Raw genomic sequence first — 20,388 nt, forward strand, 5'->3', positions numbered from 1 at the left:
GTATGGTATTACTCTGGGTATAGATTTTATATATATAATTTGTATGGTATTACTCTGGGTATAGATTTTATATATATAATTTGTATGGTATTACTCTGGGTATAGATTTTATATATATAATTTGTATGGTATTACTCTGGGTATAGATTTTATATATATAATTTGTATGGTATTACTCTGGGTATAGATTTTATATATATAATTTGTATGGTATTACTCTGGGTATAGATTTTATATATATAATTTGTATGGTATTACTCTGGGTATAGATTTTATATATATAATTTGTATGGTATTACTCTGGGTATAGATTTTATATATATAATTTGTATGGTATTACTCTGGGTATAGATTTTATATATATAATTTGTATGGTATTACTCTGGGTATAGATTTTATATATATAATTTGTATGGTATTACTCTGGGTATAGATTTTATATATATAATTTGTATGGTATTACTCTGGGTATAGATTTTATATATATAATTTGTATGGTATTACTCTGGGTATAGATTTTATATATATAATTTGTATGGTATTACTCTGGGTATAGATTTTATATATATAATTTGTATGGTATTACTCTGGGTATAGATTTTATATATATAATTTGTATGGTATTACTCTGGGTATAGATTTTATATATATAATTTGTATGGTATTACTCTGGGTATAGATTTTATATATATAATTTGTATGGTATTACTCTGGGTATAGATTTTATATATATAATTTGTATGGTATTACTCTGGGTATAGATTTTATATATATAATTTGTATGGTATTACTCTGGGTATAGATTTTATATATATAATTTGTATGGTATTACTCTGGGTATAGATTTTATATATATAATTTGTATGGTATTACTCTGGGTATAGATTTTATATATATAATTTGTATGGTATTACTCTGGGTATAGATTTTATATATATAATTTGTATGGTATTACTCTGGGTATAGATTTTATATATATAATTTGTATGGTATTACTCTGGGTATAGATTTTATATATATAATTTGTATGGTATTACTCTGGGTATAGATTTTATATATATAATTTGTATGGTATTACTCTGGGTATAGATTTTATATATATAATTTGTATGGTATTACTCTGGGTATAGATTTTATATATATAATTTGTATGGTATTACTCTGGGTATAGATTTTATATATATAATTTGTATGGTATTACTCTGGGTATAGATTTTATATATATAATTTGTATGGTATTACTCTGGGTATAGATTTTATATATATAATTTGTATGGTATTACTCTGGGTATAGATTTTATATATATAATTTGTATGGTATTACTCTGGGTATAGATTTTATATATATAATTTGTATGGTATTACTCTGGGTATAGATTTTATATATATAATTTGTATGGTATTACTCTGGGTATAGATTTTATATATATAATTTGTATGGTATTACTCTGGGTATAGATTTTATATATATAATTTGTATGGTATTACTCTGGGTATAGATTTTATATATATAATTTGTATGGTATGTCGATACTTATATTTTTTTCTACAACACCGAGTGCTGGGTGTATATTTTCTATGGGATTTCTATGGGTTTTCTCAGGGATTTCTAGTGAATTTAACTTTCGATACTTAAATTTTTTTTACCACTCCGAGTGCTGGGTCTATATTTTCTATGGGATTTCTCTGGAAATCCCAGAGATTTCTTTTTTTTTCGGATAAATCAAAATATAATGTGTCTGAAATCATACCAACTCTTTCTCTATATAGTCTTTTCCGATCGTCATATAACGTTATCTAACTTGTTCTTTAGTTTTAATCATGTCGTCAGCAAAAAATATCAAAATCCCAGTTTTCAATATTTTTCTCGGATATCTCATATATTATTGCTCTGACCAAGGTCAAAACTCATTCAAATCTTGATCTTGATCTCTGACATCGATTTCTGCCTCAATACATTCATTTCATAAATCATAGTTGGGAATGAAAATTCAAAAGCCGCTTCTTCATTAATGATTTTCGATTCTTAACGTTCGTAACTCTAGCATAAAACGTAACTTGTTAGAGCTTGAAAAGCTCATAAAAAATTAATTGCATGTAATCGCGTTTTCGAGCTCAAAGAGCTCGATAATATATTCACAGTGATGTTTTCAAGCTTCTTGAGCTCGAAAACAGCGGGAAATTTTTGGGCTTGCCTGCAGGGCCAACCAACGCCCAGATGTTTTAATCTGCATACACTTCGATTCGGAATGAGTTAAATAAATCATTAGTGCGCCGTTTCTTATTCACTCCAGATTTACTCCGGGTTGACTCCGCTAATTTTTTACAGTCCATGCAAATAGATTCTGTAATTATATTTACAATTGTCTATGTATCCAGTACCCAAACTTTGCAAATAGTCATAAAGGAAAGCTAATGAATATTACACCCGAGTATTTGATCTGATTTTGAATGAACATTCCACTCGAAAATTTAAGTGTACTCTCATAACGCTCTCATCCTCAAGTGCACTCTCTGCAAGTGAAGCTTTATCGTATAATAATCGTAATATTTCTCTTTTACGAGCCTTTAATCCTTATACCCAGCTATATATCTACCACCCTCTCGGTACACTTCCAACTATCTTTCATTGTCTATACAGATTACTTTTAGTTATTGCAAATAGAAACAGAAACAAAACTAAAAAAAAATTCAAAAAACAATAAAAAGTGTCTTTCTATAGTTTAAATTAAATCGAGTCGACAGAGAGCAAAATCAATTATCCGAATTGTATAAGGTCAGTAAGCAGAGTTCAATCGTCGAAAGAGTTGTGTGTAGATACGAACATCAGAGGAAAGAGTAATGATGAAAATCGAACCGCAGAATGTAGAAAATTTTCACCATCGACTACTATTTTACAGCGGATATAAATTTACCCATGGCTTTTTTCGCAATATAAAAAAATGTTTGTTCATTTATTATTACTCGTTTCTTTTTACCCCAACTTTACTTCATTTTTTTATCCGATACCGGGCACTTGGATATTTTATATTTTTTACTATTTTTCGTTTCACTTTTTTATCTTTTTTTCTCAATATTATTCAATATTTTACGGCGGATTAGAGAGTGTATTAAATTTAGTATTTCTTCATCGATTTATATAAACGTTATCAGAAAACACCCGCCGGCAGTGTTTTGCCATACGTGTGCAATTCAATCTGATGCACCGGGCATTGTTTTATCGGCGGATCGCGGATCGCATACTTGATTTATGGCGATGCAATTATTATAATATTTAGTAGCAGCAACACCGTAAATAAGCAGCAGTCAAGTATGAAAAACAAAAAATAAACATTTTTATTTTTCCCTATTTTTTTTGTTATCCAACTTGTACATTTTTTATTCATAACCGACGGGAAATTCAACGCCGTGTTTTTTTTTTTTTTTTTTTTTCCTATTTGTCAACATTATTATTATTTATTTTCTTTTCCACGTATAATACTTTTCACAATTTTAAGCCATTTTTTTCGCATGTTATTTGTAATCGTCCATACGTTTTCAGCAGCATTAAATTAAAAAAAAAAGGAATTCATAAATTTTGAATAAAAGCAAAAATGAGCATTAAACCGTGTCTTTTATTTCTTTAATTCTTTATCAATAAAAATTCATATGTGTAATAGAAAACAATGTGTAGAGCGGAACCAACAGTCGTAAAATGGGTAGAAATAATTCCCAGTTGAATAAACTTTTCCCTGTGGCGACCTGAGACAATCATCAATCGAGTCTGGCAATCTCCAATTTTCCGGCTCGTATAATCTCGAGAGAAATTTTCGTTTAGCTGCGGTACGACGACGAGCTAGTAAAGTGGGTAGTGAACCCATCTGTACATTCACATATACAGATACTGGTCTATCCGCACATTCATACCCACATACACAGCCCATAGTCCAAGAGAAAATGTTGGAATAACCAATCATTCGTACATATGAGCGATACGAAACTAATTCCCCTTATCCCAGTGGGATTGATTGATTGCACAAGATTTCATCGATTGTGCATTTCCATTTTCTCTGTTCTCCAACTCTATATTATATTCTCTTCTGGTTCTATTTGTCTTCGTCTATTGCGGTGAGTTGCCGGCGTTTATTCCTAAATCTAAACTCACCGCACACGTAATAGAATACACATAACAGCAAACGAGAAACAGGAACAGAAACAGAAACAGAAACATTAACGAAATGAAATGAAAACAGAAGCAGAAGCAGAAACAGAAACAGAAACAAAGCTAGACTATCCCTGTCTTACCATAGCTACATTACCCCTTTAACTGCCGAGTAGCCAGCCCAAGTAAAGTCTTGGTCTAATAAAGAGACTAGAGACTCTACAGACTAAGCTATTCAACTGCTAGACAACAAAGAGCGAATCTATGTACGGCTTCCGCAAACTCTGATGCGGTATCCTATCCCGCGTGATGGTCGTAACGGACGCGCGGTACGTAAACGCACCGGATCAACCCTTTCGATAAATCCTCCGGCAATTTTGTGGCGATCCATAACACACAATCGTCCCCGTGTGTGCATTATATACCAACCTGTGCCAGCAACATAGCGGTGCACGGTGCACAGTGCGAAATCCACACTGACAGAGCACATATACCGACAGTCCCAGTGGAGGGGAGTGAGTTTGCGCTTGAGCTCGGCACTTGCGCAACTTCGATTTACCCCCTTCTCCAGTCGGCATCTACCCTAAACTCTCAACTCCCATCCCTTGCACCCCTTTTCCGACCCTACTCGTGCTTTTACTCTCTATCTATAGCTATAGCATACTAACTAAACCATTAGAGAGAGAGTTTGTCTGACTACGACACCGACTACTATGGGTATGACTGTACTCGTGACTCCTTGTTCCTTGTTCCTCTGCTGACGTGCCCCCTCTCGCGAAAACCCGTTAGCCCAACACTACCCCCCCCCCCCTATATCTGTACCCATACTGTTGCAAACCCTGCACTCATCTCTCCCAGTATCGTTCCACCACCACCTCGAGCACCTCCACCAGCTCGAACTCTGCCACCAGTTCTAGCACGCTGTCTACTTAAAACTCCTACTACTGTAAAAATGTGTGCATCCCCGTTGGCGATACCCGCCACGGCTGCCACGGCCGCCACGCAGCCACGCTACGAGTGAACCACCAGCGGTTTCACCACCGACTCGAGTAGAGCAAGCAGTAGCATAGCGCGCCGCTGCTACACCGAAACTGGTGACTCCGCAGTCCCGCGTACTCTAGTACGGGTTCTTTCGTCTTACGGGCTACGTAACGTGTCTTCTAACTATATATATGTACATACTTTATCCTCTGTACTTTTACTTGCTAAAAAAAAAGCTAATAAATCCTGGGGTAGCTATTTGTTGAGTTTCATCTTTCATCTAGAAACTATTTATACTAGACAGCAAGACAGATTGCTGGCTGTCAAGTGTTGCTTGATTGTTGCTGTACCACTGTAATATAAGCTAAGCTGTAACGGCTCAACTCCCCGAGAGAATGAGGTCCCGCCGGAAAATCAAGCCGGCCGGTGGCTGACGTCGGAACCACCACGCGCAACTATCACTTCTACGCTGTACTGTGTGTTTTTCCCCTTTGTAAAATACTACACACTTAAGTTTGTTCCTGTTACTAGTTTGTAGTTTGTTTTAAAAACTTGCGTCTATCTGCAAACGTACATGCATACAAATAAATGTATCCACATATCAGCATACAGCACACAGATCGTTTAGATACATGATTATCCTCTTAAACGGCGAGTGTCATCTCTTGGCGAGTGTTGCTCTCGCCACTGGCATCCGCAAGCAATAAACTCCGTTCCCGTAAATGCCATAAAGTTGCGCTTTGGAATTTAAACGAACGGATATAACGACAACGACGACAACAACGACAACGACAACGACAACAACAACCAGAAGGACTGGAGCTGGAAGAGAGAAAGAGAAAAGAGGAAAGCGGAAGAGGAAAAGGAAAACCTGGATGGGAAGAGCGAAACCGAAAAGAGAGACGAGGTTCGTTTGTGTCTATACATTATTCAACGGAGCGTGTGTTTTTGCTTATGCACAAACTACTTTTTAATTAACGTTTTTTCCGCTGGAAATATAACATATACTGTAGTTAGTTTAGTTTTCGGTTATTTTGTTATCGGAAGATCTTTGAATTATTTAAATCATCAAATTTTTCATTTTCTTTGTCTTCGGTACAGTGTGGGGAGGCATTTTAAGGATATATATATATATATATATTCATATATATACACTGTAAAAAAGCGGTGCTAATAAAATGGACTTACCGGTGTAGCGGTACTACTTAGCGGTGTTAAGATGGTGTACGTAAGGAGTAAATTAACTACGAACGGAGTATAAGGGTGTGAGCATAAGTGTCTTGAGATCTGGAAAACGGAATAATAACAATAATATTTTGTCAAAAATTAGTGACAGGACTAAATATCCACGAATCTTAATATCCATAGACAGAAAAAAAAATTTTTTTTTTATTAAGAAAATTTTTTCTCACCCCAAGGAAATTTTTCGTTTCGATTCATGGTCCAACAAATTTCTCGGGCGAGTAAAAATTTTTTACACCAAGAAATTCTGTTTCTCTGGGTACCAAAAATATTCACGAGACATAAAATTCACACAATAGTCCTGAAAAAAGGGCCAAATATTACAATTTGTCCCAGATGTTGTGTCTCATGAATATTTCTGATGTGGATATAAATATTTGTGGATAAATTTGACGTCGGTATTTAGCCGTGTAACCGTCAAAGTTACGAAACTACCGTTAATTGAGATAAAAGCAATTTTAATACATATATAATAAGCAATGTCACTTTTATTAAACTGAAATTTTTGATCACATATCAAATGAAGTATTAAGGGACATTACAGTAATTATTTTTATCATAACTCTGATTTTTCTGGCTGACTTAGTTTGCAAAACTTTAATCATAAAATCTGTTTTCCATATTTTATACAATTACATCAGACTTTAATCAAGGACTCATTCACTTCATAAATTCATAAATCTGTCGTACCATTAATTTTTTAAACAAATAAAATTTTTCTTGCATTTGAAATACAGTTCGATTTCCGATACTTGAAAAACCAGACAACTTTTTTTCTGATACCGTAAAAATTTTAACACCGATAGCCTTAACACCCGGATAGCGCGGACTTGCACCGTTTTTTTTTAGTGTATATATATAATATATATAAGACAAGTTTTGTGGATCGAGTTATATATGATATAAATGTGGAGTTTAAAGTTTTTTATTTTAAAAGTGTATGTTTTCTGGCAGGTACTTTTGAGGAAAGACTTTTCTGCACTTTATAAGATAAACTAAGAAAGCTTTGTTTACATTCAACGTGCATTTACCGAGTAAGAGATCTTAAAGTCGAGTTCATCCAATGTACACCACTATTCCCGGCTTATAACTAACAACATTTGACGGGATCCCAGACTTTTATCCTCACTCTCTTCATACTATACCGGTACCCTCAACTCTATTCTGTAGATCGTTACACATTTAACTTTTTATCTAAGAGTTTTCGTTTACTTGCCACTATCTCTATCCAGTATTTTCTGGACTCTCTGGTGATTTCGTTGTTACATTTGACGTTGTAGATGGAGACTACCAGCAAGTTCCTTTACTTTACGATAATTCTGCTACAATGTCACGTACACCCCCTCGACTCTCACAACGTGCCCTGTGCCTTCAATACGATGTGTCTCTGCTGGATCCAGGATGAAGATGAGTTTACACGAATGGACATCAGCTGCCTCGGCGTGCCCTTTTCTCGATTTCCCGGTAGGTCACTTTTTTTTTTATTTATTTTTTTTCAAATATTTATTTATTGTAAAGACTTTTTCTATTTTCCACTCTAAGCCATTGGGCATTAAATTAAATTATAAATTTAACAATAAAAATGTGTAAGTTATGGAGCACAAAGGAATAAAAATAGAGTAATAAGCGAGAATTTTAAGAGAAAAAAACTAAAACTCTCGTTCCATTCATGCAACAAAGTCTATTGTACTCCGGTATACTTGAAACCTTGAAACGAAAAAAAAACAAGTCTACCACTTGATGTACAATCGCGCCCATATGTACCAGATTTTTACACAAGAATACATAGATATATATGTACATATAAGTATTTTTTTTATATACATAGATATATATGTATCTGTGAAAACGAAGGGTGGATGCCTTTGATGATCGACTAGAAGGTACATCCGAGGAAACCACATCAAAGACATCTCGTATCACTTTTCAAATTGTATACACGTTTTCTCTAACGTTTTCTCGCGTTTTTCGCTCACACACTCAAACTTCCTCATATATACAAACATAAATTCATGCACTCACCCACACTTTATCAGCAAGTATGAATGTACATTTTATATGCACTTTTCAAAAGGATATAGAGACACATTTCCGTAATTTAGTCTTCTCTATTTATTTTTACTATTTTTTACCCAGCACTCCGACGCGAAAACACTTGTTCTGTCTAGAGTATATTCTCCGGCAACCTACTTCAGCTCTAGTCTATGCGCGATGCATGCATATATCTATATACAAGTGCGCGTACATATCTGAAAAAGATTTCGCAATAACTCTAATGAGTATTTTTGTTTTAATTTAATTAAATAAAAAATAAATAAATAAATGCTCGTCTATTTACCATCCACATATAATTAACCTGTACCTACTGCATGCATTAATGTCCATATATATATAGTATAGTAGTTAGCGAATGATAAGTGACTTTTAACATCTTGCGAATCCCCGAAATCTGGCGCTAATCCGTTCCCGCATTCTCGGCATCGCTAGTATGTGATAACAATAATTTTAAAAAGTGTGCAGTGTATGGTTTATGCAGTGTTAAATTCATAACTAGTTGGGCACACAAAAAGGGCCAAGAGTGTTTTACACCACCCGCAGTATCACGCGAAAGCTCGGGTGCCGTATAGTCGCTAAGAGCGGTCTGGAGAGTCATCTAGTGCATCCAGTACACTTTGCTCTATATAGTATTGTTTAGTATATGTATATGATAGTGTATACCAGACACTAGACACTAGACACTACACTATATGCTGTAGAATATATTATATATATATATATGAAGGGACTAGCATACTGAATACTGCATTTTCCTCACAATTTATATCCATTATTTCCTGAATACCAGGAGAAAGCATTAATACGGATGTACAATAGAAAACAATAAGCGGTGTACAGGGATACCACAATGCACTTTAACTTTCTGGTCCTTATGGTCCTTCTGCTCGTCGTATTCCCAATTTTCTCGGACCAATACCTCCTTATTATTATTGTTATTATTAAATAATCCAAGTACTTTATATACAAGACATTTAATCTATTGTTAATAGAAGCCAAGTTTGCTATCAAAAGACTTTTGTTATTGACTTGACAAAGAGATAGTTGGATCTTAGAGTTGAAAAAATTTAAGGGAAGAGTTTTAGATGAAAAAGAGGATGAATTTTCAGTGAACTCGGAGTCGCAGTTCGGAGTTTTAGAATTCACGAGTCACAAGTTTGAGTTTTGTGTGACAAGTTAAGACTAGTGGGCTTGTGGAGATAAAAATTTAACTTTATCGCAAGTTTTATTTATCCTCAGATGTATCGGTGAGTTATGTGGCACAGCTGGACATCGTGAACTCGGGAATGTTGGCACTGGAAAATGACGCACTGGTGAGTTCCTCGGGAGTTGAAGCGCTCGGGCTCATGAGCAATCGTCTGGTGAGCATCGGCGAGAAGTCTCTCGTGTGAGTGTTTGCACTACTTGTTCATATACTGTTTTATATGTACTGTATAAGTATATATTTGTATATATATGCAGTTCTACTACTTTCGACCTTTACTTGCTTCTCCAATCTTCATCGATTTACTATACGTGTACTTTATTTATTTATTTTTTTTTATTTTAGAGTTTTGTTGATCGCGACCCGGTGTATTTTACGCCCACGGAAATTGTCTTTCATCGATTGCTTACTTACTCTCTTTCTTCTTTTCATTTTATCTTTGTCGCTCTCTTTATTTTTCATTTAAATTTTTCTGTTTTTGTTTATAATTTATTTTCTTACCCTGCGATCGAACTTTTTACTATTATAATACTTTATTTTTTTTCTATTATCGAAAGGCGTTTTAAATAAATTTTTTCTTTTTTTTTTTCGATAACCAAATTTAAGAAAACAATAAAAAAAATATATGTAATGTGGGTTTTTATATAAAATATTATTTTTAAATTTACAATTCCATTGTTTGCGGAAGAAAGATAAAAGATAAAATCCTTTAATTTCTTTTCAGCCGAAATTATGAGTCAGTTCATTGGACGTAAAAAATCTGAGCGATTTAAAATTTTCGAGGATTACTCGGCTTACAAATAAAAAAAAATCCTTTAATATTTTATCTGATTCGTGACCTGAATTTAGTCGAAAATAAAAAATAATAAAAATATATTTTTTTTTTGTTAATAAATTTAATAGCAGAAAATATTTTATAATTCAAAACATGATAAATTTTTAATTTTTATCCAGCCAAAAAAAACTAAAAGTTAAAAGTGAAATACTAAAAAGTTGAAAATATTTTTGTTTTATCGCTCTTCAATGATTTTTTTAAAGTGGTATATTTATTACCTTCACAAATATCATTTTCAATCGAAAGTTATTGGAAAAAGACTAAAAAAATTCAATAGCGGTCTTTTTTAATTTTAAAAAATTTTTCTTTGCTTGACCAGCGGAGTATCGGGGAGTTTACGATCACTGGATCTGAGCTATAACTCGTTGGAGGAAATGCCGTTCAAAGCACTGCGAGGATTGAAAAAGTTGAATTGGCTCAACATGCACAGGTAAGAAAAAGAAAAAAAGTAAAAAGAAGGAGTATAAGAAGACGACAAAGTCACACAAAAAGCGAATAAGAAAAATAGAGAAAATAAAAAGGGAGAACAAGTTAGATTTTACTGTTGTCACGCTCTTCCTCTAAATCGATCTTACGTCAGTATACGATTAATAGTTTTTACCACCGAACAATATCCAACTTCTCTATTTACTTAAAAATTTATATTTATCCATTTTAGTGTTTCAGTCTCGGAAAATTTCATTATTCATGAATCCCATAACGAATAATAAACAATAACGTTAAGTAAACGAATTCCAATGATAAAAAAGTCTTACAGAAACTTTTTATATTTTTTTATGTTTCCGGTATCGGTACACCGAAACAACCTGAACTCTACAATAAAATTCACAATTTATTATACATTTTTTATATTTATGTAGCCATGTAACTGCCTATATTTATAAATGTATATATTTTTCGAACCGCGGCACAGCTTTTTTCAGACACCCGATACGCGGATTAAAAAGTATCCGATACGTTAATTGCCCGCGGCTTCTATTTCCCGCGTTTATACCATTTTATTTCCCATTGCCGAGCATAGTATTTAGTTATATATACATTTATAAAATAAAATAAACCCTCCATTATTTCTATAATCCTTTTTTTTTTTTTAATAATAATCCATTTCGAATTGGCCGATAAAAAAAAATATATTCAATAGTCATTTATTAATCTACAAAAAAAAAAATTCATTTAAAATTGATTTTATCATTTATTATCATACTCAACTTTTATCTACAGTAAAAATGAAATAAAAAAATCAAATAAAAGATAACTGATTCCATTATTAATTTTAGTGGTATCCAAGTATATTTTTATTGAGACGCGAAACAAAATGAGACATGATTTCAATAAAAAATTAATTTATGCCAAAAATTTATCATGCATAGAAATTCGTAGGATATGTAAATTAATGACAAAATTTAATTCATGATTTTGTTCAGTGGCCATCTTACCCAGTTATTTATTTATGATCCGGAAGTTCGCAGACAATTAACATTTTTCAGATTTTTTTTTTAACAATTTAATATAAACAAAAAGAAAATCTAAAAATATGCACTTGTAGAAAATTAGAAAAACTACACTGTAAAAAATCACCGGGGTAAGTCCAAGCGGTGAAGGTGTTAAAATTATCGGTGTTAAATTTACCCCCGGAAGCGGTGTGAAAATAACGCCGCCACCGGTGTAAATATTCTGTACCGGTGTTAAAATAACGCCGCCATCGGTGTAAATATTGTAGACCGGTGTTAAAATAACGCCGCCGCCGGTGTAAATATTCTGCACCGGTGTTAAAATAACGCCGCCATCGGTGTAAATATTCTAGACCGGTGTTAAAATAACGCCGCCGCCGGTGTAAATATTCTGTACCGGTGTTAAAATAACGCCGCCATCGGTGTAAATATTCTAGACCGGTGTTAAAATAACGCCGCCGCCGGTGTAGATATTATTTACCGGTGTTAAAATATTTTATTTTGTGAATATTTTTACTTACTCGATCACTATACTTGTTAATAAATGATATTTTTTATTAATTTTCATAAAGAACTGACATTTTTTGTGTTTTATAATCTTTAAAGTTAATACTCCAAGCGGACGCAATTTACCCCGCTTTTACACCGACATTACTCCACTTTTACATCTGTTACCCCGCTTTTACACCGGTTTTACTCCGCTTTTACACCGGTTACTCCGATTTAACACCGGTATTTTTAACACCGGTGTATTACTCCTCCTACACCGGTGTAATTTCATTTTTACACCGGGCGGAGTTAAAACGAGTCCATTTTTAACACCGCTCTTTTTACAGTGTATAGGTGCAATTTTATTTTTTAAATTCAAAAATTATTAGACGTTGGCTTACTTCGGTATCATATATATTTTTATAAAAAGTAATTTATTTAAATTTTTGAATTATTTTCAGCAATCATATGACAAGTTTGGACGTTGATTGGGGCCATGTGTCAGAAACATTGACCAACGGATTTTTCGGGGATAACAGTATAGCCGAACTTCCGCGTGTGTTATCACACTTTAATAATTTAATGTGGTTAAATTTGGACGATAATAACATAAAACAAGTGCCAGAAGAGTCATTGGCTCGAAATATTCGTACTATAAGTCTGAATAATAATTTGATAACTAATTTCCCGCAGAGTGTTGCTAATTTGAATTCACTGGGGCGAATATACTTGCGTGGAAATTCGATAAAAATACTAGAACTACCGTCAGCATTCAAAAGCGCGTCTGTTGAATCGATAGACTTGAGTGACAACATGATTGAGTCTATTCGTGTTTTGACGACAGCTGTTATTAGTAATAATGTTTATAAAAATTCAACAAAAGTTGTTATAAAAGATTTGAATTTGTCAAACAATAAGTTGTCAGTGATAGCATCTGGCGTGTTCCGGTTTGTGGAAACTCGTCGACTCCATCTGTCAGCAAACAATATAAGTTACATTGACGACGGAGCGTTTAATGGTCTCGAGAATACTTTGGAGTACCTAAATTTGGATAATAACGATCTGCATAACATCCCGAGTGCATTGTCGACTCTCAAGAGGATCACTTACCTCTATCTAGCTAATAACAATATTTACAATATTACCGCAGATGCTTTTGAATCATACAACGAGTACTTACGTGTCCTGTCTCTGGCAACAAATAATTTAGCGACAGTACCTGTAACAGCACTATCCCCGTGTCAAAGGCTTCAGCATCTTAATTTAGGTTACAACAAAATCAGCTACGTCTTCCCCGGGGACTTTGAGTGGGCGAAAAATCTCGAGATACTTCTTTTGCGAAACAATGTGCTGTCAAAACTAAAGTCTGGAACTTTCAAAGGGGCTTACAAACTGAGGGAACTCAGTTTGTCATTCAATCAATTGACCGAATTAGACGACAAAGCCTTCTTGGGGATTGAAGAGAGTTTAGAAATTCTTGAAATGAGTTTCGCATTTTCTACAGATATTTATCCGAAAATAGCTCTCGCTCCACTCACCAATTTACAGTGGCTTGTACTCGACAACAACAATTTCCATGTACTTGAATCAGAGGCACTGTATTCGTTCAACCAGCTCCGTTACATTAATTTGGAATCCAATCGGCTGCATTATCTCCCGGATAAATTGTTTTTGCCGGAAGTACACGGCGAGTTGCGGGACATTAAAATAGGTTATAATTATTTGGAGGAACTGCCGGCGGGTCCATTTACAAATTTAACAGAACTGAGAACAATAGATTTGACGGGGAATCGATTACACTTTCTATCAACCGGTACTGTTGAAGATTGTATGAAATTAGTAACTGTTTCACTGGCTTACAACCGTATCGCGACAATGGACAAGGGTGCATTTCGTCGGTTATCCAGCCTCAGGTTTCTCAATTTAGAATTTAACGCTCTAACTGCTCTTGATTTGGATGCAATTGTCGAATCCGGTGGTACGGAATTTTCACTAAACGTCTCTTTCAATTCTATCTCAACAATAAATACTCAATTTCGATTGAATAATCTCACTAGCATCGATCTCGGTTACAACAACATTACAGTCCTGCCCAGTGATACCTTCAGCAGGATTCCAAATTTGAAAACTCTGTACTTGCGTGGAAATTATCTCGCCACTCTCTATCCCGGTGAGCTTTTTTTACAACTCTTTTTACTTTACCCGCTTTCTCACTTTCCATTGTTGACAAATATATTTTTTTATTCTTCTCTGTCTCTATTTCATTTTATTCTGTTTGTTTTTTATTATCTGATGCACAATAGAGCTTTGCGGCACCGAAAGTGCTGTTAAAATGTTTTTTAAATAAAAAGTTAAATAATTAAGTGCAGCATAATCAAGTTACGAGTTGTTGCTATTTCAATGTACGAATGTACCAACATTTAACATATGCGTGTACAAATGGAATAAAGGTAGTCGAGTGTAATTTCTATTTCAAAGTGACATTTCTAAAACGTAAGCCATACATATCCATGTATTTATGTACATACGAATCAGTATACCTATGTATATATTTATGTGCATATAGATAACTTTGTATCTATATATATGTCACAGTGTGTGTTAAAGCAACATTCTGACGCGGTGCTTTCATGCTTCGGTGCACTGAAGGTATAATCCTAGTTAAGCACTTGACTAAAGTGCCCATTAAAAATCATGATCTAAAAAGCGGTTAAATTAAACGACCTAATGATCACTCAGGCTTGAAAACAAAAATAATATTTAATTTCATACAAACTATAAACGATACAGTTTTGGTTTTTTTTAAATTAAAAAATTTTATTTTGAATGCTAACAAACTTTTTTAAATTATGTTTCCTAGAAAGCTTTAGAATTCTCTTTTAATCGGGTTTCATTAATTTTTCTTAAGGTTACTAGGGCAGCGCGAAAAATATTAAGACAAATTTTTTAAATATTTTTTTGACCGGTTGCATTTTTTGAGATACGAACTGTCAAAAATTTCAGTGAACGCGAATTAAATCCTGAAAAAAACTCCCTATTTACTACGCATGTATATTAATTTTTTTTTAAACTCCGGAAGTTTGAGTGACGGAGAGAATTCGGATTTAAATAAAATCCGTAATCACTCCCGATTTTTTACCGTGTAGTAATTTTTTAGTTACTTATTGTAATTATGATAGACTTGTTATCTAAATTTGTCCCTATACGCGAATATAAATATTATTATCAGAAATTTTTATTTGATAAAATATGATAATTTATATTCTAGGCACATTTGCACTGGAGCATCTGGAGACACTGAACCTCCAAGATAATCGGCTGGTGACATTAAGAAAGCAGACGTTTCACGGAACACCATTTTTACAGCAATTGGATCTGAGCCGAAATTCACTGTCACAATTATCCACGGAGCAATTTCGTAATCTACGTAATCTCCGTATCCTGAATTTATCAGGGAATCATATAAGATCGTTATCCCGCGACGTGTTTGAGGGTACACGTATCGAGACACTAGATTTGAGCTCAAATAGAATCAGTATCGTGCCTTCCGCAGCGTTTCTCGAAGTGGGTTACACACTCCGCGACTTGAATTTAGCCGAAAATTTAATTGAACATTTGGACTCATCCGCATTCCCACTTTCACAGCTTATTAAATTAAACCTCGCGAATAACCGCCTGACAATATTGCCCGACAATACTTTCGTTTCGGTCAACAAATTACTGAGCCTCAATCTCTCAAACAATCACATACAGGCTAATTTCAAAGAACTGTTTCATTACCTACCAGATTTAAGGCAGCTCTATCTGGCTAATTGCGGTCTTAGACGAGTGCCCGTCCTGCCGCTGGGCAATCTCAACATTCTCGATCTGTCATTCAACGCTATTCAAGCTTTAGACCAAGCAAATGTACAGTATCTCGGGTCCCTCAAGGTATTAAAGCTCGTTAACAACTCCCTCAATGCTGTGCCAGATGTCAGACTACGGCTTCTACGACATCTCGATCTATCGGACAATCCCATTGAGGTAAGACCAAATCATACCATGTCCATTTACATCATACATATATATAACAGACAAAAGTTTGTGAAAATCGGCACGTCAGAAAACCGTCAATAAGTTGATTTAAATTTAAAACTTTTATTTAAGTGAGCTTCGTTTTTTAAAGACTTCCTGAAAAAAATTTCAACTATCGGAAAAAAAATCATAATTTTAAGTCATGTAGGAAAAAATTTTCCAATTATTCGTAAATCTTCGAACTATTCGCACATCCCCAGTAAATTGACTTTCTTGATAGCTTACATGACATTTGTTAAATCTTTGGTTTGCAAAATGGCTGCTGCCGTATTTGGATTCGGGTTTTCGCAACGTTATAGTTTACTTCATTAGGGTAATAAAGCTTTAACACTAAACTGCTTTATCAGCTGATCAATTAAAGGAGTCAATAGATTTTGAATACGTTTACCCACTTAAAGCCTACACAATACAACACAATACAATACTCCATTATGCGTTCCGACGTACATTATTTAGTCCAACACAAACGTATTTCAGACAATTGGTCTCTCTTCACCTCAGGTATTTACTTTGACTGTATATATATATAAGGGACTTGGAAGATAATATTGTTTCAGTATTACACTATTGATGAAGCAAATGATAATGTTTGGTGAATTTCGAAAAGCCGAGCCAGTAGCTTTCTACAAACCGATAACGTTAAAGCTATTTTATTTTACAAAAGTGTTAGGACAATATTTTTAAACGGGGATGAGCTTTCTATCCCGATAAACCGAGTATTTTAGAACAGAAACCACACCGTCCGTACCTACTTCAAGTAGAACGAGAACGAAGGAACGAGGGTCAAGCAGCGATACCTCGGGATTAGAGACTAAGGGCCCGTTTTAACCGAGTTAAACTAAAACTTGGGTTGAGATGACCTCAAGTTGACCAAGTAACTCGGGCACTATATTTTATAACAAGATTTGTAATAAACTTTAATAATTACGAGCGATAGTTTGATAAATTAGTACTACGGCCTACATTTATACGACTCATACAAAATACACATAATTTTTTTTTATCCGCCTCAAGTTTCATATCCGGGCGGAATTACACCAATAGACAAAACTTTTTACCCTTTATGGCCTCGCTTAGCTTATTCGGAAACTCCAGGTTACAGTAATTAGAGGTACTGATTATTGATTATAGTAAAACCCAAGATTATAAGGGTTAAGGTATAGCGCACACTTGAGCGGCTGCTCCAAACAGCCAAATCTCCGACCAATAGTTAGCATACAATATACTACTTACTAACGGCACAATATCATAGGCCAATAATTATCAACGCTGAGGACTCTGTATAGCCTGCGGATATAAGGCATTAAATTAATTGTGATAATTATTACTTATTGTTTTGTTAATTATCATTATCAAAAATCTGGCGAGTGGATCTGCTTAACGGAATGCGTCGTAAAAATTTATGTCTATAGATCTGATAACTTCTTACTCATTCATTTTAATTGAGCGTATGTGCGAATCTTTAGAAAATAAAACGGGGAGAGTTGGTCACCCCAAGTAGTACAAATTTTTAGAAATTTTTTTTGCTTAATTTTATTCCATTCTTCCCTACACAGAAAAAACAGATATCTTGAGTCAAGAAAATATTTTTGAAGACAAACGTTTTCGGGAACCAAGTCAAGATTTTCTTGAGCCAAGAGAATTCGTCTTGGTTGGAGAAGATTTCTACTTTAACTGAGAAAATTTAGGTCTCCAAAAAAATTTTCTTGAATCAAGAATATTTACCTTCAGTCGAGAATTTTTTTTTTGTGTGTATAGTAAATAAATAAAAAATTCAATTATCTTTAAAAAAAAGTATTTACAGAAATAATATAAATTGCTATCAGTGTCTAAGAATTTATATACTTTTTTATAAATAACTAAATAAATTACCAAGTATAATTTTAATTAAACAGAGTAGTAAAAAAAGTTAAAATAGATTTTCAGTAAAAAAAGTTTCCAAGCATCCCATTTTGCTTAATCTATTTGTCTGTGTGTGCGTGTGTGTGTGTTTGAATATAAATGTATCTCGTTTTTATTTTCGGATGTTACAGGCCCTCGAAAAAGAGACATTCTACGGATATCCCCGTCTTGAGAGTCTGGTGTTACGTAAATTATCTCGTATCAGATTTATTGATAACGAGTGTTTACGTTATTTAAAGTACTTGAAAGAACTGAGTATCCAAACCTGGCCTTTGGTTGATAATTATAATTTACAAGGACTTTTAAGTGGATTACCTCTGCGCACCGTCGAGATAGAAGTCACCGAGAGAATACTCAAGACACAGATACACAATACTTTTACAAAGCGACTGAGGGAGCTTACGATAACGGGTCAAGAGCTCGAGGCTATTTCTCCGGAAGCATTCTTGACCATCCAAGCGAGTGAGCTTATTCTCAGAATCAAGGACACCCACGTAAGACGCTTCCAGTCGGATATCTTTTTATCGCTGGCACGTACAATGTCGCAGCTTACACTTGATTTACGCAACAACCATATCAACGAGCTCAGCCCTTCAGTCATCTACGGGAATCTCTCATGGGAAACTGTTGGCACGAACCTCGTTGCCGGTAACTATTAAACAAACTTTACCTAATACATATTAATACTTATTTTACAATTTATCATACGTATACATTTACTCATCCATTATGCAACTTTTTTTTTTATTTTATTTTATTTTATTCATTCACATTGACAACTTTTTTTTCTACTTTCTACTGTACAATTTTTTTCATTCGTATTTTAGTCATTTACATTTAAATTTGTTTCTGACACATTTTTGTTATTATCAACTTTTAATCTCTAATTTATATTAAATTTTTACATTAATTAGACTTAATTTTAATTATACTTTCAATGCACGTTCATCAAATAGTTTTATAAATTTATCACTAAAAAATAAATACATAGTAAAAAATTTTATTTTAAAGCTTTTAGTGCCTACGTAAAAATTATGACACAAAATTTTTAAAATCTCAATATAATATTTTTGCCCATAAAATTTAACCATTAAAATTTTCTGACTGAAAAACTTTAAGGAATAAAAAATTTTGATTTAAAAATAAAAAAATTCAAACTAATGAGCATACAAATATTTTTTTTTGACCCAATATTTCAAATTTAATTGATGACCACGTGAATTAATTTCCCGCTCAAAAAAATGAAAATTTAAATATAAATTAAATTAATTATTTACTTGTTATTATTCGAGCTCGTAGATAAATTTACGCATATCAAATAGACAATAGACATCAAAGTATTTATATATATAAAAAATGATCAGTATATAGGATAATAATAATAATAACAATGGAGGATATTATTATTTTTTAGGTATGTTAGAATAGTGTGAAAAGATCTGTAAGTGAGTATATATATTTATATATGATTCGAAATTCTCCAGGTGGTCTTCAGGTGTCGGGGAATCCCCTCGAGTGTGATTGCGAGATCGCATGGCTAAGTCTCTGGCTACGTCGATGGCTCCGTGAGGCCCGGCAAATTCACACAGCCTCTCAGTCAGACGCCCGACAACTGAGGAGCCAGGCAGGACGGGCAGTCTGCACGGAAACTACCCCATCTTACTCGTCAGATCGAGTGCTTCTGACCCTCGGGACACCTCACACTGCTTGCCAAGCGTCTGCCTTGAGTTCCGGACACCTCTCACGACCGCCATTACCGTCCCAACTCGGCTCCCGAGTTGTTATTCTTCTTTTTATCATCAGATTCGGCATCGACTGTACCTAGTACTTCCAAATTACGGTAATGCTTTGTTAAATATTTATATAATTGCTCAGAAAAAAATAACATTACCAGTAGTGTAATGCTCAGAAAAAAAAAAAATCTTAATGGACGAGAGTAGAAAGTATAAACTTTCAAGACACAAGATGTCTAGTTAGAGCGGGTGGAAAAAAATTTAAAAAAAGCTGAGTGACA

The 20,388-nt window shown here is 33.9% G+C and overlaps 1 protein-coding gene across 1 annotated transcript; it reads left to right on the top strand.

The window, feature by feature from the left end:
• The first annotated feature begins 5,196 nt into the window (after nt 1-5,196).
• On the top strand, nt 5,197-20,259 carry LOC130662942 (chaoptin-like). The gene is made up of 8 exons (XM_057461929.1): nt 5,197-6,029; nt 7,645-7,828; nt 9,659-9,806; nt 10,778-10,888; nt 12,860-14,568; nt 15,667-16,421; nt 18,506-19,022; nt 19,859-20,259. The coding sequence occupies exons 2-8, from the start codon at nt 7,645-7,647 to the stop codon at nt 20,197-20,199; spliced, it is 3,765 nt and encodes a 1,254-aa protein (XP_057317912.1). The 5' UTR covers nt 5,197-6,029; the 3' UTR covers nt 20,200-20,259.
• Nucleotides 20,260-20,388: the final 129 nt, after the last annotated feature.

This window comes from Microplitis mediator, chromosome 2 (assembly GCF_029852145.1).
Source record: "Microplitis mediator isolate UGA2020A chromosome 2, iyMicMedi2.1, whole genome shotgun sequence".
Lineage (NCBI taxonomy): Eukaryota > Metazoa > Arthropoda > Insecta > Hymenoptera > Braconidae > Microplitis > Microplitis mediator.